We start from the raw sequence: 20601 nt of genomic DNA on the forward strand, positions 1-20601 counted from the left end.
GGGGAACAGGGGTATTTTTAGGGTTCAGGGCTAGGTTTGGGTTTTGGGGTATAGGGGTATTTTTAGGGTTCAGGGGTAGGTTTGGGTTTTGGAGTACAGGGGTATTTTAAGGGTTCAGGGCTAGGTTTGGGTTTTGGGGTACTGGGGTATTTTTAGGGTTCAGGGCTAGGTTCGGGTTTTGGGGTACAGGGGTATTTTATGGTTCAGGGGTAGGTTTGGGTTTTGGGGTACAGGGTTATTTTTATGGTTCAGGGCTAGATTTGGGTGTTGGGGTACAGGTGTATTTTTAGGGTTCAGGGGTAGGTTTGGGTTTTGGGGTACAGGGGTATTTTAAGGGTTCAGAGCTAGGTTTGGGTTTTGGGGTACAGGGTATTTTAGGGTTCAGGGGTAAGTTTGGGTTATGGGGTACAGGGGTATTTATAGGGTTCAGGGCTAGGTTTGGGTATTGGGGTACAGGTGTATTTTTAGGGTTCAGGGGTAGGTTTGGGTTTTGAGGTACAGGGGTATTTATAGGGTTCAGGGCTAGGTTTGGGTTTTGGGGTACAGGGGTATTTTTAGGGTTTAGGGATAGGTTTGGGTTTTGGGGTACAGGGTATATTTATAGGGTTAAGATGGGTTAGTGTTTAAGGGTGTTGGGGTATTTTAAGGAGTAAGGGTGGGTTATGATTATGGGGTGCAGGGGTATTTAAAGGGAGCAGGGTGGACACCCGGAGCTGGAATGTACAGAACCTGGGAAGAAAAAACAATGAAATATTGGGCACAACGCTCGCTTTTTATTTTCCGTAATCCCGCGCACACGTTCACGCCCCCAGCACACGCCCACAGCACACGATATGAGACATGGCATGAAGGGCGGAACGTACCACACGCCCCCAGCACACGCCCACAGCACAACGCAGACACGCCCACAAGGGACTACTTTGCTGGCACGGTTCTTTTACCTTTTAAATGTATATAGTGGGCGTCTGCATAGCCTATGTCCTTCTGCTGCAACTCCCCTTTCCAACGCTGTATTGGGTGTTGTGATTGGTGCTGTGGTTCCTGAGATTACCCGCCTCAAAGATTTAGGCTCTCTCTTTATTATATTAGTATGGATATTCATTGAGTTTCCCATAAGATCCAAAGAACAGTAAAACGTATAGCATACTCATTTAGTGTGGAAAAACACTCACCACTAATTGTCCAAGCATTCAATATCTCATTGTAACCTCCATATTAGATAAAATCCAGTCTTGGAAGCAGCAGTAGATAATCTATGCGAAATAAGGAAATACTAGTAAGTTTGTTCCAGTCTTCCTAAATTGAAAAACTATCGTAATATTAAAGCCCGGACATATCAATAGTACACCGTAATCAATTAATCCAATTCTTGCAAGCTATAAGTAAAAAGACCCGTGTTGTAAACAAAACACAGAAAGAAGCAAAAGGGGCCAGCACTGTAAAAACTAACTAATAAAAAATATCCATATATATATATATATATATATATATATATACACATATATATATAGTTGATACAAGAATCTACAAACACTATTATACAGTACCACGTACCTATCGTATACGAAGAAAATGCTAGTAAGTATTTCCCATTCATAGTGAATACAACATTTCATTAATAGTGAGACCCAGATATATCCACTTAACAAAGCATGACCAGGGAAACCAATCCCTGACAGCTGCAATTTAAAATGCACCCGGCAAGCAAAAAAACGGGAATATAATGGGCGAAACCGACAAACGCTGTATTTACTTTAAGTAAAATTAACATGGTACTTGGAATCTACATGCACCGTTATACCACGCAGCATTCCTGTAAATAAGCGAAGAACGAAGCGGAGAGTACTCCTTTCCGAGTTAAAATTTCAGAGTGTTACGTCGGCGCCATCTTAGCTTGGACCTTTTAAACTGTGTTTAGGTAATGGGCATAGAGAAAGGACCACTCGTTGCATTAAGCTACAATAGCAGATTTAAGCACTATATTGTAATAGGAAAGAAGTTCATTACGAAGATGCTTAAGTTCGGCCTTCGTGTAAGCCAAATAAAAAAACGCATGATACATACAAGAGTGGACATCACAAAAAAAGTCTTCCTATATTTTTCAAGCCAGATCACAGCAAACTATAATTACCATTTGTTAAATGAAATAGTCCACTCTTAATTGCACTAAATCGTCTACACCAACACTCAAAGTGTCTCCTAAGGCTAATATATATTAAAAGGGACCAATTACCATTGCAGTTTTATATTTAATAGCAATATGTGTAATAAAAGGGAAATTAATCTGGTTATCGTCGGAAAATATCAAATGGAAAATTACCTTCAGTAAAAAGTAAGTACGGACCAGAATCGACCAGCAAATTAAGTCAATCGAATACGACACTTCCTATTACAATTCTAAATCTAGTGTGACTGGGATTTGATTTAGATGCTGCATTAGTCTTTGCATTAACTTTTGAGAAGGTTATTGTGTCACTACCTGGGTGATATTATTTAAAACGTATTTATAAAGAGAATTTTGCAGAGATATTGACAAGTACTTGCCTTGGAGAGAGCAGGGGGATTGGAGGCAACATCTTGGTCTAGAGGAAATACCTCTTCAACCATAGGGGTCATTAACACATGTAGTATTGTCTATCTATTGTTTTTAAACTTTTATTCAACTGTACTCAAAGCCTCTTTTTTGTAAAGCATACAGAAAGATCTATTGTATAGGTATCTGATGTTCGAGGCATGTGGGCTGCTAAATTCATATCTTAGCATTAGATCGCCGCCTAGTGTTGGGCTCGGATGATTGCACATTGTTGTCCTGGAAGAGTCTTCGAAGTATCCTGAGATAGGTGGCTCCTCCCCTGGACTACAGTGCGCATGGGCATCGGCTCCATCCCCAGATTGTTTTTTTCCGCCATTGGGTTCGGATGTGGTCTCGACGTCTTACTGTCGGAACCAAGTAAAACTATCTTTTAACGGCCAAAAGGCCTCGATTTTCTTGCGTCGGTATTGTCTGCGCTCGGTCTCGAGTCTTCCGTCTCTTGAAGCCGGAATAAGCGGAGTTTTCTTCGCTTTCTAAACTTTGAGGCCTTCTCATCGCGACACGACTGCAAGCCTTTACGGACATGGAGCGGAGCCCGTTTAAGTACTGCCCGCTCTGTGGGTCCAAGTACCCACACATCGATCTACACCCCGTGTGTAACAAGTGCCTTTCGCCGGACCACGACGACGGCAAGTGCAAGGCCTGTGCACAGTTCCGCTCCAAGAAAACTCTCAAGCTTCGGCGCGCGGTGCGCTTGGAAGCTAGGCAAGCGGCCCCGGATCCGGAGAACATCTTCGGCGACCAGGAAGAAGAGGTCCAGGGTCACCATCTACAAATCTCCCCATCACAGACGGAGGTCGAGGCGGATCCGGGAGACGACGACGGAGTCGCGGGTCAAGTCCTCGAATACGTCGAAGAGGTAGGAGACGACGATGAGATTTATGGGGCCGCGGCAGACAGCTCGGGGGACGAGCTCTGCCCTGAAGGTTACGAAGATACCGACCGGGACACGGGATCGCCTGTCGGCCTTACCCAGGACCCGTTGCCGCAAGCCACAGCCCCGCCTTCAGGCCCGGCTACGGACTCACTTGCTGGGCACGCTGTTTCGAAACCGAAACTGAAACCATCGGGGTCGTCCACACCTAAAATGGCCGACCCGAAATCGAAACTGAAACCTAAGGACTCGAGTGTCCCTAAGATGGCTGCCGTGCCAGTGAAGAAATCGGTGCCCGTCACCCCATCGGCTCCGTCGACCTCCGGTCCGCAGAAGCCGAGGAAGTCTGTCGATTCCGATGCTCCAAAATCGAAACCGACGCCCGAGGAAGGGGCCTCCAAGAAAGATGGTCGGCACGGATCAGCGGCTACGGCGCCGTCCAAGCCCGCCAAGGTCGGCTCCAAAGAGGCTACGCACAAGAAGTCTGCGCCCCGGCCTCAGGATTCGGAGGTGCCGAAGACGGTTTCCGCGCCCAAACCGCACAAGGCCCACGAAGACGTCGGATCCGAGGGACCGCTCAAGTCGGCGACGAAAACCACTGACAGTGTACCGTCCAACATTGCGGAGTCACTGCAGTGGATCAGGGAGAAAGCCTTTGCTCCATCGGCTCCGAAGCCATCACCGCAGCCGCAGAAGGACACTCCGGCAAAGCCTTCTGGAAAACTCCTCTTTCTCTTGCCACCTAAGGAGGCGCCGAAAGCGTTTTCGACGAAATCGGCTCCGAAACAGGGTTCCTCGCTGGCTGACCCTCTTCCACGTCGTGTACTCGAATCGGAAGACGATTCAGAGCGTTTCATCGATGCTGCCACCGGCAAGCTGACACTCTATAAAAGGAAGATCACTTCTGAGCCGGTGGACTCCTACATCATCCCACTGAAGAAAAAGAGGGTGCCCCTTGACGCCTCAGGCCTCACGGAACCGATCCAGCCTCCTCCAAGACGGAGCCCCACTCCCTCCCCAGAACACTCTGTGGGTGAGGGGTATGATGAGGATGAGCAGTACAATTTCCCTATCGATTAACCTGATGTACAACCGGATTCATACGATGACACTGGTGACCAGAGCACCCAAGGTGTGGGCCAAGACCAGCAGACCTTTAATGCACGTGCATCCCCGACTGAGGACTCAGCAGGATTTCATGCACTAATTGAAAGGGCGGCGGCCAATCATGATGTGGACATGCATGCCGACCCGGTTGAGGAAGACTTCCTTTTCGACACCTTTGCCATATCTGAAAGGACAGTAAAGACACTTCCTATGCTGAAAGGTGTCCTCAAACATGCTGGGGACATTTTTAAGGAGCCTACGAGGGCGAGAGTGGTCAACCCTCGCATTGAAAAGAAGTACAGGCCTGCGCCTGCGGACCCCGTCTACATCCGGGGACAATTGCCACTGGACTCTCTTGTGGTTGCCAATGCCAGGAAACGTGCCAACTCCCAGACAACGGGTGAAGCTCCTCCCCCGGATAAGGAGTCCAAAGTGCTTGAGGCAGGAGGCAAAAGAGTGGCTGCACAGGCGGCAAACTTTTGGCGCATCGCAAATACACAGGCGCTCCTGGCGCGTTATGATAGGGCGCACTACGACACCCTAGAACAGGTTATACAACACCTGCCCCCACAGTTCCAAGAAGGCACCAAGATGCTTATTGAGGAAGGAAAGCTAATATCAAATGCAGCCATCAAGTGTGCACTTGACGCTGCGGACACAGCTGCTAGGGCTATCAACACTAGCGTTATGCTGAGAAGACAAGCCTGGCTCCGCATCTCTGGGTTTAAGCAGGACATTCAGACAACAATTCTGAACCAGCCAGTCAATCCTGATAGTCTGTTTGGTCCGGATGTTGACACCACCCTAGAGAAAATAAAGAAGGACACGGAAACTGCTAAGTCTATGGGGGCCCTGCAGTCCCAACAGTTTCGTGGCAGCAATTTTCGTCGCTCAGGTGCACGTGGAGTCACCAGAGGACAGATGGGTCAACAATCCCAGTTCTCCAAAGGTGGGGCGCAATCCTCGTTCACTAAACAGAACAAGGGAGGTTATAGGAATAACAGCAACAAAGGTCGCGGCAGAGGAAACAACAGCTCCCGCACCTCTACTCCAAGCAAACAGTGACTTTCTGTCACTGCCCCCCGACCACCTAACACCTGTCGGGGGGAGACTGCAGCAGTTCCTGCCCGTCTGGAGAAACATCACCACAGACAGGTGGGTGCGACAACTAATCCAGTATGGTTATTGCCTAGAGTTGAAATCCACTCCACCCAACATCCCACCAAGGCAAAGGCCTATGTCCGCAGAGCACTTGCACTTATTGCAGCAGGAAGTGGTGGTGATGCTGCAAAAAGGCGCAATCGAGCTCGTGCCGGTGGGGGAGGAAGGCACAGGGGTGTATTCCCTGTACTTCCTTATTCCAAAGAAGGACGGTTCTCTCAGGCCCATTCTCGATCTACGTCCCCTCAACCTGTACATACTGTCAGAGCATTTCCATATGCTTACACTGCAGCAGATTCTTCCCTTGCTAAACAAGGGAGACTTCTTAGCCACCTTAGATCTCAAGGATGCTTATTTCCACATTCCACTACACCCGTCACACAGGAAATACCTCAGGTTCACAATTCAAGGCAGGCACTACCAGTTCAAAGTCCTACCCTTCGGAGTCACTACGGCCCCGAGGGTGTTCACCAAGTGTCTAGCGACAGTGGCGGCGCACCTCAGGAGGCAGAACATCCATGTCTACCCCTACCTAGACGACTGGCTCGTGCAGGCCAAGTCAGAGCAACAGTGCGCCGCAGACATGTCGACTACAATTCACCTTCTTCACGATCTGGGTTTCTCCCTAAATTACCCAAAATCGCACCTTCAGCCGGCACATGTCCGGCAGTTCCTGGGTGCTACGATCAACACCCTGACAGCCATGGCTCAGCCAAACCAAGTCAGAATCGACAGCATTCAGTCACTGATCCAACGATTCCGACCACGACACTCCCTGCCAGCGAGAGTGTTCATGCAGTTGATTGGCATGATGGCCTCCTGCATCTTCATAGTCCCTCACGCACGGTTACATATGCGCCCGCTCCAGGAATGCTTAGCGAATCAGTGGACACAGGCTCGTGGCCAATTGACAGACCTAGTGTTGGTTACCAGTCGGGCATACGACTCTCTGCATTGGTGGACTCCACACAACCTTTGCAAGGGCCGACTGTTCCACGAGCCCGTGCCGCAGATTGTCCTGACGACGGACGCATCTCTCCAGGGATGGGGAGCACATGTGCTCACTTACACAGTGCAGGGACTATGGACGACGCAGCAACAGAAGATGCACATCAACTATCTGGAACTGATGGCAATCTTCATGGCGCTCAAGTCCTTCATTGTACATCTGAGCAACAAGGTCGTGCTAGTCCGGACGGACAACATGACCGCGATGTACTACATTCAAAAACAGGGGGGCACCCACTCGCCACAGCTGTCTCATCTGGCTCAGAGCATGTGGAAGTGGGCCATTCAGAGGAACATTTTCCTCATGGCAGAACACCTCCCGGGCAAGGACAATCAGATGGCGGATCTGCTCAGCAGATACAGCCATCAGATGCACGAGTGGGAGATACACCCTTCTGTTCTCCACCCGTTCTTCCAGCAGTGGGGTCATCCGGAGATAGACCTGTTCGCAACAAAGGAGAACGCAAAATGCCGACTCTTTGCCGCCAGGTTCCCTCACCCACAGTCGCAGGGGAATGCGATATGGATGAACTGGTCAGGCAAATTTGCATACGCTTTTCCGCCAGCCCCTCTAATACCGCTGGTCGCAAGAAAGCTAAGGCAGCACTCCATGACTCTCGTCCTGGTTGCTCCAACGTGGGCACGACAGGCTTGGTACACCACGTTCCTCGAACTCTCAGTGGTGCCGCATCAAAGACTGCGCCTCACGCCCAGTCTTTTGACGCAGAACCATGGAGACATTCAGCATCCAGATCCGCGACAGCTCAACCTGGCGATCTGGCTCCTGAAGTCCTAGAGTTTGGATACCTTAACCTACCTCCAGAATGCATGAGTATCATCAAGGAGGCAAGGAAACCAACTACTAGGGCATGCTATGCTGCTAAGTGGAAGCGTTTTGTCATCTACTGTACGTCCAATGACATCAACCCACTAGATGCATCTATTCCCAACATCATCTGCTATCTGTTACATCTCTACAAGTGCAATCTGGCGTACACTTCCATTAGGATACATCTCTCAGCCATAGCGGCTTATCTTCAGAACAGGCAGCACCTCTCTGTCTTCAGAGTGCCCGCCATTAAAGCCTTCCTTGAAGGTCTGAAGAGAGTCATTCCCCCAAGAACACCACCAGCTCCGGTGTGGAACCTCAACGTCGTTCTCACCAGACTGATGGGGCCACCATTTGAGCCACTGCACTCGTGTGAGCTCCAATTCCTTACGTGGAAAGTGGCTTTTCTGATAGCTATTACGTCTCTGAGGCGTGTCAGTGAGCTGCAAGCGCTCACCATACAAGAGCCGTTCATTCAAATTCACCCAAATAGGGTAGTGCTACGCACTAACCCTAAATTCCTTCCTAAGGTGGTGTCACATTTTCATCTTAACCAAACTATTGACTTACCAGCATTCTTTCAAAACCCGCAAACGGTGGCGGAAAGAATGCTCCATACCTTAGATGTACGGAGGGCGTTGATGTACTACATAGACAGAACACAACCCTTTAGAAAGACAAAACAACTCTTTGTTGCCTTCGCACCACAACACAAAGGCAACTCAATTTCCAAAGCAGGGATAGCCAGGTGGATTGTTAAGTGCATCCAGATATGTTATCAAAAAGCCAAGCGCACTTTAACAATACCCCCCAGAGCGCACTCCACACGCAAACTGGGGGCATCCATGGCTTTCCTAGGGAACATTCCTTTAGAGGATATTTGCAGAGCAGCCACGTGGGTCACACCACATACCTTCACAAAACACTACTGTGTTGATGTGCATTCCAAGCAGCAAGCAGCTGTAGGACAGGCTGTTCTCAGGACACTTTTTCAGGTTTCTGCAGCTGGCACGGGCAACCGCCGCTGATGGAGGGACTGCTATGTATTCTATGCTAAGATATGAATTTAGCAGCCCACATGCCTCGAACTGAATATGCTACTTACCAGTATGCATCTGTTCTTGGCATGTAGGGCTGCTAACATTCATATCGCCCGCCCTCCTCCCCGGTGCCTGTCGCAGCTGCAGATATACTATTGTATTTATTCATTAGCATGGACATCCTTTACACTTTCACTCCATCTCCTGCCACAATGGCGAAAAACAATCTGGGGATGGAGCCGATGCCCATGCGCACTGTAGTCCAGGGGAGGAGCCACCTATCTCAGGATACTTCGAAGACTCTTCCAGGACAACAATGTGCAATCATCCGAGCCCAACACTAGGCGGCGATCTAATGCTAAGATATGAATGTTAGCAGCCCTACATGCCAAGAACAGATGCATACTGGTAAGTAGCATATTCATTGTTTTTAAGTGAGACATGGTAAGACATGGTATCAATATCCAATTAAGCTGCCATAACCTTCACTCCACTGGTGAGTTCACAGCTGCAGTGATACCATACATTAAGAGACAGAGAAATGCAGCCTCCGCATTGGAGGACTACCTTGATTCTATAGGGTTTGTGTGGTTTAGCAATGCACACCGACAGTATATGGATTTACCGTTTTCAGTTGAAGATGTGCGACAGGTTATTGGGGGCATGAAGGCGGATAAAGCGCCGGGGGCAGACGGCCTTACAGCACAGTTCTATAAAGAATTTTCAGAGGAGATCGCCCCTCGACTTCTTGCAGTTTATCAGGAGGCACTACAAAATGGGTTTCTCCCTAAATCGATGAGAGAGACGATCATCATTACACTCCTTAAACCAGATAAAGATCCCCAGTGCAGAGGTTCCTATCGTCCGCTCTCATTGATTAACATAGACGCCAAGATCTTTGCCAAATTAGTGCCGACCAGACTACAGCCATTACTCCCGGTGATAGTCCTGTCGGACCAATCTGGTTTTGTGCCTGGTAGGGCAACCTCGCACAACATATGGACCCTAGTTGGACTACTACATTACCTAGTGCCGACACTACCTGCAGCTGCAGCGCTGTTAGATGCCTCCAAGGTATTCGATTTGTTGGAGTGGGGATTTCTCTTCCCCCTGCTTAACAGAATTGGTCTAAGCCCACTCTTTATAAAACATATACAACTCCTCTACACACAACCGACAGCGCGCCTCAAAATAAATGGTCAGGTATCGGAAGCATTTGCAATAACTCATGGCACAAGACAGGGGTGTCGCCATTACTATTTGCGATCGCGACGGAACCCTCGCCGCGCGCTTGCGCCAACACCATGCACACAGCGGAATTGGCTTCACCACGAGGGCACTCACAGTCTCCATGTATGCAGACGATTTCACACTATACATCCCAGGGACAACTTGGCCCCTATGATGAGAGAAGTGGTCCGATTTGGTGGACTTTCTGGTGTACGGGTTAACTGGTCCAAGTCGGTTGTCTTGCCGCTTACGACAGGCACACAGCGCTTTGATACTGAATACCCGTTGCAGTGGGCTTCAGAGCCTGTTCGTTATTTGGGTATATGGGTAACTAACGACTTACAAGAACTATGTACAGCTAACTATGGAAGAATGGTGGTGTCGATGGAGGACAGCATAAAACGATGGAAAACCCTTCCCTTATCACTGACGGGCAGGATAGCAATAGCAAAAATTATAATGTCCAAGCTACTCTATTTGTTTGTAAACCTACCGCTCCCCCTTCCACTGTACTTCCTCCAACGCATCAAATCACTCATGATTGACCTAATATGGGCTGGAGGCCAACCCAGGATAGCATGAGAAATCCTGACCTTGCCGCAGGATCAGGGAGGCCTGGCTGCCCCAGACTTCACATTGTACGCTTACAGCGCTCAAGCGCAATACTTACCTTTCTGGGCTCACCCCATACCATATCAGCCACATGTTACTTTAGAAATAGACCGTGTTGCCCCTCTGCCATTACCAACAGCACTCTATCAGCCTTACAAGCACCCGCGTGGCGAACTAGACACAGTACAAACTCGAAGGTTGGCATGGGACGGAATTCGTAAAAGGGCACACCTGGATATGCTTTACGCTCCATCCATACCACTCTTCAATAACCCACTGTTTCCCCCCATGACTGATAAAAAGGCTCAGACATGTGCAACCATCCATAAATTGGCAGTAGATGGGGACCTTTTCTCGGATGACACGTTCTTAACTCTTGACCAAATGTGCTCGAATATAAAGCCCACTGCCCTTGACAGGCTGCTATACTACCAACTTAGGGCGTCCTGCAGAAGCAAATTCCCCACGTTCCCTGGTCCCCCGCCAAGTCTCCCGGCACTAGAGTACCTGCTGACGGTAGAGACAGGACAGAAACTCATATCTTGCATATACAAGCACACTATCATCATTCCCCCCCTCCCGTAGAGCCTGGGATCAGGACCTGGACGAGCCCTGATCGGAAGTTGAGCTGCCAACAACTCGAGCGGTTATCGCCCAATTACCGCCTCCGGCTCATACACTTTAAGTATTTGCACCGACTCTACCGAACCCCCACACAGCTGCATCGAATGGGGCTGAGGGCAGATGACTGTTGCTGGAAGTGTGGCGCTCCACTTGCCTCATTTTTACATTTGGCCTGGAGCTGCAGGCCAATTGCAAACTTCTGGCTGGAAATACACCAACACATTAAATGTATGTTCGAGGCATATGAGGGGCAAGTTGTACATTTAGCAATAGATCGCCACCTGGTGTTGGGCTCGGATGATTGCAGGTTGTTGTTGTCTTCTTGGAAGAAGTCTTTGTAGTCACAAGATAGGTGACTCCTCCCTTGGACAATACTGTGCATGGTCATCGACTCCATCCTCAGATTGTTTTTTTCCGCCACTGGGTTCGGATGAAAATTTTCCGCTCCGGCTAGAAAACACTTTTTCGGCATTTTCGAAGCGTAAAACTTTAGACAAACAACTTTCGACATCGAAGACACTTTTCGACATCTCCAGCTACATCCCGGTGCATCGACGCGGGCCATTGGGCCCATCGACGCCGTACGGCCTGCGCCTCATGGAAAGAACTCCATTCAAGAGATGCCCGGTATGTCGAGCAAAATTCCCACATAGCGACCATCACGAGGTTTGCAACCTCCGTCTCTCGCCAGAACACGACGAGTCGGCCTGCACAGCCAGTGCCTCCTTCCGATCGAAAAAGACCATTCGGGATCGGAGGGCCCGTCGACACGAGATGAGATCAGCACCAGCACCGGAGGCCATCTTTGAGAAGGAGATCGTCGAACAGGACGTCTCCGAGGACGAGAACCCACTCGAAGATATCTCCGAGGACGAGGCTCCACTCGTCGCCGAGGAAGACTCGCCTGATCTCCAGATCATATCGGGAGCAGAGGACTCGGACGATTCGAATTCATCTCGACAACCCGTGAGTACCTCTGCCCCTGCACCACAGACACTGCCCAAACCAAAGGCAACGGTCAGCACTCCGCCCATGGGGCCCAGTCAAGACCGAAATCTTCCCTCTAACGCCCCGCCTTCGGGCTCGGCTCCGAGGAAAAAGACTACGCCTTCCGGTGCCTCGGCACCAAAAAAACAACATGTGCCAATTCCACCTCCGCCATTGGCGCCGAAAAACCCTTTGACATCGAAGGACCCTTCGGCACCGAAGCTAACACACCCTTCGGCGCCCAAAGACTCTTCGGCACACAAACCTAAACCTAAAGAGGCTTCGGTGCCGAAACCAAAAACAATAACGGAACTGAAAGCTTCGACTCCGAAACCATCCGGCTCCAAAAACAAAGACGGGAAGATAGATTCCGGCGCAACAGGACCAACAAAACCTGTCCCCACGCCAAAATCTTCCATAACGGTAGCGAAGACCACAAGGCCTGATACACACAAGCCTAAAGAACATTCGGCACCAAAGAAATTGCCACAGGACTCAGTAACACCTCCTAAGGCAAAAAACGCTAAAGAACCACCATCGACACCGAGAATTTCGGCGCCGAAGAGGACTATACAAGAGGAAAAACTATTTAGACCAGATCCAAAGCAGAAAAAGGTCTATATCAATCCAAAAACTGGACATATACAAGCAATTTCACATAAGAAAAGGCCAGCAGACACACCACTTCTAACTGTGGTTCCTGCCAAAAAGGATTGTGCAACATCTCCAATGCACCCTTCCTCTCCTTCACCTTCTTCCTCTCCTATCAATCCATATACTGAGCCTATAACTTCTCCTGCATCATCACACCACACTGACGAGGAGTATGATTTAGGTGGGGGGGATGATGTACCAGATACACATACATATCCCTTACATGAGGATGAAGATGTCAACCCAGATTATACCAAGGAGGATGATGCATATAATTTCCAACCAAATAATGCACCAGACATACCTGATCCTCAGTATTACCCAACAAAACCTTCCCCTCCAGAGGATAGTATTGGGTTTAATCATCTACTGAACAGAGCTGCACTTTACCACGGGGTCCCTATGCACTCTGATGCCATTGAAGAAGATCCTCTCAAATACTACCTATGATCAAAGGAGTCATTAAACATGCCCCAGATATTTTTAAATACCCAGTAAGGTGTAGGGTACTAAACCCAAGAATAGAAACACAAACCCCCTCTAATAAAGGCTACTATAGAGGAGGGTACAGAGGCAACAACAATAAGGGAAGAGGTAGAGGTAACAACAACAACCGCTCCTCTTCCACTCCCAAACAGTGACTTCCCTCTGCCTCCCCACACCTGTAGGGGGCAGAGTATCACAGTTCCTACCTGTCTGGGATTCCATCACAACAGACAAGTGGGTAAGACAAATTATCCAACATGGCTACTGCCTAGAACTCACAGCAACCCCCCCCAAACATACCACCCAGGCAGCGTCCAATGTCCGCAGAACACATAACACTACTTCAACAAGAAGTTCTAGCACTTCTACAAAAAGATGCTATTCAAGAGGTCACCTTACAGGAACAAGGAACAGAAGTCTACTCCCTGTATTTCCTAATACCCAAAAAGGACGGGACATTAAGACCGATCCTCGACCTCAGGCCCCTAAACCACTACATTCAATCAGATCATTTTCACATGATCACTTTACAACAAGTACTCCCATTACTACAACAGGGAGACTTTCTCACAACACTAGACCTAAAGGACGCCTATTTTCATATTCCTATACATCCTGCACACAGGAAGTATCTAAGATTTGTCATACAAGGACAATACTATCAGTTCAAAGTCCTTCCATTCGGGGTCACAACAGCACCACGAGTGTTTACAAAGTGCTTAGCAGTAGTAGCAGCACATCTCAGGAGACAACAAATACATGTCTTCCCTTACCTCGACGACTGGCTCATAAAAGCAAGATCGTTCAACCAGTGTGTACAACACACCAAACAAACAATTCAAACATTACACGACTTAGGGTTTACGATAAACTACACCAAGTCGCACCTAGAGCCTTCGCACGCTCACCAATATCTAGGAGCTACCATAGACGCATCAGTAGCTCTAGCCTATCCCAGTCAAGCCAGGATTCAAAGCATTCAGAGCTTGGTCTCCCTTTTTCAATGCCAACACTCTCTTCAGGCCAGAGTGTTCATGAAACTAATAGGCATGATGGCATCTTGCATCTTCATAGTTCCTCATGCAAGACTGCAAATGCGCCCACTACAAGAATGTCTAGCACTACAGTGGAACCAGGCTCAAGGTCAGCTCACAGACCTGGTGTTGGTGGACAGCCGTACATATCGCTCTCTGCAATGGTGGAACACCAAAACTTGACAAAGGGATGGCCGTTCCTAGACCCTGTTCCACAAATAGTGCTCACAACAGATGCATCCCTCACAGGATGGGGAGCCCATCTCCTGCACTATACCACTCAAGGCCAATGGAACAGCCAACAAAAACTGCTCCATATCAATCATTTGGAACTGCTAGCAATTTACCTAGCACTCAAAACCTTTCAACTCCAAGTACAGAACAAAGCTGTTCTAATAAGGACGGACAATATGACAGCTATGTACTACATACAACAACAGGGACACACACACTCTCTGCAACTGTCCCAGCTTGCACAGAACATTTGGAGATGGGCCATCCCTCAAAACATACACCTGACTGTAGAACACCTTCCAGGAATTCACAATCAGATAGCAGATCTGTTGAGTCGTCAATCACAACAGATTCACGAATGGGAGTTGCACCCACAAGTCCTACAACCATTCTTCCAAATGTGGGGGCACCCACACATAGACTTGTTTGCCACCCACGAAAACACAAAATGCCCAACCTTCGCCGCCAGGTTCCCACACCCGCGGTCGGAGGGGAATGCAATATGGATGAATTGGTCAGGCAGATTTGCGTACGCTTTTCCGCCTCTCCCACTCATTCCACTAGTAGTACGCAAGCTCAGACAACAGTCCCTCAAACTAATACTAGTGGCCCCCATATGGGCACGCCAGCCATGGTTCACCACACTACTAGATCTCTTACTGGTTCCACATCAGAAATTACGGCTCACGCCATCCCTGTTAACACAGAACCATGGAGAAATAAGGCACCCAGAACCAAGCCAACTGAATTTGGCAATCTGGCTCCTGAGGTCTTAGTTTGGCTACTTAAATTTACCAAACACAAAACGGAGCGGAACAGGTCCAGGAAGTGGTGTGTAACTAGACCAGTAACCCTAAAAGCAACAGAATCCATCCGCGAACCTGAGCTGCTGGAAATTATTGGTAACCCCATGGCTGGTTCAAGACCCATCAGACCACCCTTACGGTGGAATTAACGTCACGTGGGACTTGCTGATCAAACCAAGCCACATCCAGCCAATCAGTGCCAGTGTGGGAATGGATGTCAGAAATCCAGCCATGATCTATTACCATGGAGTGGACAAAATAATATGCAGTGCTTAAGTGATTGTGATAAATTAAGATTGGCTACACAGATCCTGACAGAACGTGTATACAGAGATCTATGTGTCAAGTTTTAAAAGCACGCCAGGTAGTAAGACTACCTCATGGCGCTGTGCAGATTGGTCGACATGTTTCAGCTTGCGGGGGATTGCCCCAGCTTTCTTCAGGACCTTGAGTGTAAACTAGCTACTGCAACTATAATTACGAGATGGTATATTAAGTGAAAAAAAGGGGGGGTATTACTAATAGATAGATTCAAAGATACATATCTACCAGAAACCTCAGTGCTTGAACGTCCACTGGCGGGAAAGAAGCTCGTCTTCTTCCTAACAAGAAACAAAGATAATTGTACAACAACACTAGTTCACGCATACATCACTATTAGCGTCCAGAGAGACTGTACAAGAACACACCTGCATGAATAATTGACATTCTGCATATAGGAAAGCATAATAGCTTAATCACTAAGAGGCATTTCCTCCCAGTGATACTCACCCAGCCTTGTGTGGGTGAAGGCCCCACCTCACCCGGCAACCGCTCGGGAGTATGAGGCCCCGCTCTACGGTGTAGAAAAAAAGGAACAGTGAGAAACTCTACCATGCCTAAGCCAATTGCTCTACACACATAACCCAAAGAACGTGTGGAGGAGCCCGTCTGTCAAGGCAACGTATTGGCTGGATGTGGCTTGGTTTGATCACTGGCACTGATTGGCTGGATGTGGCTTGGTTTGATCACTGGCACTGATTGGCTGGATGTGGCTTGGTTTGATCAGCAAGTCCCACGTGACGTTAATTCCACCGTAAGGGTGGTCTGATGGGTCTTGAACCAGCCATGGGGTTACCAATAATTTCCAGCAGCTCAGGTTCGCGGATGGATTCTGTTGCTTTTAGGGTTACTGGTCTAGTTACACACCACTTCCTGGACCTGTTCCGCTCCGTTTTGTGTTTTGTATTGACAATAGGGGTTTGGGCGGACAGGTCAGTAAATATATTCCCCTTGACCCTCCATTGTTGTTTAGTACTTAAATTTACCACCAGAATGTATGAACATAATTAAAGAAGCTAGAAGACCCACCACTAGAGCATGTTATGCTGATAAGTGGAAAAGATTTGCAATATATTGTAACAACAATAATATTGATCCATTGGATGCTTCCATCCAAAATATTATTTGTTACCTTCTACACCTACAAATGTCCAATTTGGCTTACTCTTCCATACGACTGCATCTAGCAGCAATTGCAGCCTATTTACAGAATAGACAACATCTTTCTCTCTTCAGAGTACCTGCGATAAAAGCATTTATGGAAGGATTAAAACGAATAATCCCACCTAGGTTACCACCTGCACCAGTATGGAACCTGAACATTGTCCTTACAAGACTCATGGGACCCCTGTTTGAGCCTATACACAAGTGTGAATTGCAATTCCTAACATGGAAAACTGCATTCCTTGTTGCCATCACCTCTCTCAGAAGAGTTAGTGAGATACAAGCATTCACAATAGAAGAACCATTTTTTCAGATACACCCTAACAAAGTGGTTCTTAGACCTAACCCAAAATTCCTGCCAAAGGTGATTACTCCTTTTCACCTTAACCAATCAGTAGAGTTACCAGTGTTTTTCCAAAAACCCGACTCTGTTGCAGAAAGAGCCCTACACACCCTAGATGTTAGAAGAGCTCTTTTATACTACACAAACAGGACTAAAACCTTCAGAAAGTCAAAACAACTATTTGTATCTTTCTGTTCACCACACAAAGGCAATCCCATATCTAAAGGAGGAATTGCCAGATGGATTGTAAAGTGTATTCAAATGTGCTATCTAAAGGCAAAACATACACTAACAGTTCCTCCTAGAGCGCACTCCACTCGCAAACTAGGAGCCTCTATGGCTTTCTTAGGAAACATACCACTAGAGGACATATGTAAGGCAGCAACATGGTCTACCATACACACCTTCACTAAACACTATTGTGTTGACGTGCAAGCCAAGCAGCAAGCTGCAGTAGGCTAAGCTGTCCTTTAAACACTATTTCAGTATGCTGCAACGGATACAGGTGACCACCGCTAGGGGAGACACTGCTGCACAATCGTTGCTAAATGTACAACCTGCAGCTCATATGCCTCGAACAGAATATGCTACTTACCAGTATGCATCTGTTCTTGGCATGTAGAGCTGCAGAGTTGTACATGCCCTCCCGCCTCCCCGGGACTTGTATCTGTTCCAGTACTCATCTTACTTAGATGCACACGCATGGACATCCTTTTCTATTTACTTCTACTAACTCCATCATTTCCCATCATGGCGAAAAACAATCTGAGGATGGAGTCGATGACCATGCGCAGTATTGTCCAAGGGAGGAGTCACCTATCTCGTGACTACAAAGACTTCTTCCAAGAAGACAACAACAACCTGCAATCATCCGAGCCCAACACCAGGTGCCGATCTATTGCTAAATGTACAACTCTGCAGCTCTACATGCCAAGAACAGATGCATACTGGTAAGTAGCATATTCCATCCCTGTCACTCCCTTGACATCCTTGCTTGGAGTATTGGAAACGGTTCCCCCGAAATCGCGCAAATTGCCTGCAAAACTACTGCTTATGGCCAAACGACAGATAGCACTACACTGGGGGACAGCGAGACCACCGCTGGTTAAAGACTGGGTTGCACAGGTCACTTACTGTAACACACAACTTACAAGTTACTGGGAACTCCAACCAACCAAATCCCGACCCAAAGATATCTGGGAACCATTTGTGACCTGGTTACGTACCAGAGAGGTTGTAGGGTAATGTATTGCTATTATGACTTGTGTTCCAATTATGGTACCTCTTTCACTGTTCCTGTGTGGTGGTAATGGGAAGGGTGGTACTAGCGCGCCCTTTGTTTAACCTATGTACCAAGGTGTTGTCTACTATTGATTGCATGCTGTGGACCCCGAACGCTGATGTGAACAACTTTTTTTTCGAATTTGTTGTATCTTCTTACAATGGTAAAGCATTGCAATGTCTGGTTTTCTCTTGTTGTCTTGTTCTGAAAATGTCAATATAAAGCAATTTAAAAAAAAAAAAAGAGACAGAGAAATGGCCACAGCGCCTGATGACCGAAGCAAACAAGGGTACTACCCTGAAACTTGAAAAGCGGCATTTGTAAAAAGAGACGTTCATAACACAAAAGTTAACTCTTTGGGAGTAAGAGGTGGTAGTGTGCGTGAGAGACCGCAGAAAGGAGGACAATTGGTATCTACGTTTCTCCTTTCTCCTGAAATACAGTTAACGAAGTGGGGATTAAAAAAACCTGAAAATTCATATATGCTTCTTTTTAAATCGTGTAATAAGGGCTCTGCTTATCATATAATTTAGGAAACTGTCAGAAGCGGGATGAATTCTTCACTTCTTTTGCAAAAGAGAAGGCTTGGACTACTTGGCTCTACCAGTTACTGCAGGTAAGATCATTAAATTTCTTCAATCCAAGATCAGTCAAACTCTTTAAGAGTCCCTTGTGCCTGTGGTGGTTAAAATATCTAGTGCTATATACCGTTATACTCTGTAACCTCAATGCCAAAAAGGATATAAAAGTGAATGTGTTCCGACTGAGAGTGTTCACTTCTTCTTTCGAATTGTGCATTAGACTTTTCCATCAGCTGAAGGTGAGCTGTATGCAGAAGAAGAAACTGGAGGTGCAGAGCATGGATTCCTTCTTCTCTGGGGGAGGGAATGTTAAGCTTATTGCGGTGAGTGAGACACACAATATCTTTTTTTTTTTTTAAACTAGCCGTAGGTGTTAATGGTTTGCGTGTGTTTGTGCAAATTTGCTTGAAATTACGAATAGGTAATTTAAAGTCGTATCTAAATGCTTCCTGCCTGTCAGAGGAGTTATCTGAAACTAAATAAATTGCAGATGAAGCCTTGCAGTGCCACAATAATGATGTAAAACAGACTTTCTTAAACTCTTGGCTCAGTACCACTAAAGGACGGTTGTACGACTGAACTAGGCATTACCACTTATACCTTTCCAATGCGGGCATTACAACGAAAATGCCTTTACCACACATTTTTTAATCACAAATATACCTTTACCACGCATGCCATTACAACTGAAATATAAGTATTATAAAGGTAAGTATAAAGTTTTTTAATAATTATATTTATATGATGGTAACTGCTACATAAGAAGCAGCATTTGACCACATGCGACAAGTAAAATCACAATATAAATTAGAGGTAACCAAATGGAGGAATGCAGGGTTACTCAACCAAGATGAATACCTATTCTTGAGAATTACTTCCCTAAGACACCGGTAATGTATTTAATACCGAAAATACATAAGAATAAGTTCCAACCACCGAGAAGGCCTATAATCTTGGCGAGAGAGAGTTTGTTTCAAAACACCAAGATTTATCAATTTAATTTTGCCGGAACATGTTGGCAGTTTGCCATCATTCATCCAGGACACTGGCCATTTCCATATAGGAATTTCTGATATACCGTGGAGAGATAATTATCACACTCAATGTGACCTTGTTACACACAAGCATCAACCACAGTGATGGATTACAAGCGGTGGAGCATTTTCTAAAGGGGAGACCCCTTCTGTTAAACAAGCACACAAAGATGCTATTATCAGTGATCAAGTGGTACCTTGAGAACAACTTCTTTCCCTTTAATAAAGGGGATTTTTAACAAGCTGCGTGAGACGGCGATGGGCACGTGGTTCTCCCCAGTTATGCATGTTTACACATGGCCTTGTGGGAGGAGTAGGCGCATATCGCCGACCATGGTGCTTTGTGGGATGAACATGTAGTTTCTTGACTGCGGTACAGTGCTCATCGCCGACCATGGTGCTTTGTGGGATGAACTTGTAGTTTATTGACTGCTGTACATAGATGATTTATTTGTAGCGTGGAGGGGCTCACAGAGCATAGCAGAAGCACTAATTGATGCAATCAGCTGCAAGTCAATCAACTGTAGTTTACTGGTCAGATCAGCAGAATACAAGTTGAATTTCTAGACTCGCAAGTAAATATACATGACAATAAGA

The 20601-nt window shown here is 47.1% G+C and overlaps 1 protein-coding gene across 9 annotated transcripts in view; it reads left to right on the top strand.

The window, feature by feature from the left end:
• The window catches only part of DCAF4 (DDB1 and CUL4 associated factor 4), a 241436-nt gene that overhangs the window by 148914 nt on the left and 71921 nt on the right, over window positions 1-20601 (top strand). For all 9 annotated transcript variants that reach the window (XM_078659484.1, XM_078659486.1, XM_078659482.1 and 6 more), the window contains 2 exons: window positions 18923-19005; window positions 19191-19293. In XM_078659484.1, coding sequence (XP_078515610.1) covers window positions 18923-19005; window positions 19191-19293 — 186 coding nt within the window. The remainder of the gene's footprint in view (window positions 1-18922; window positions 19006-19190; window positions 19294-20601) is intronic.

The sequence above is a fragment of the Lissotriton helveticus genome, chromosome 9 (genome assembly GCF_964261635.1).
Source record: "Lissotriton helveticus chromosome 9, aLisHel1.1, whole genome shotgun sequence".
NCBI classification, from domain to species: Eukaryota; Metazoa; Chordata; class Amphibia; order Caudata; family Salamandridae; genus Lissotriton; species Lissotriton helveticus.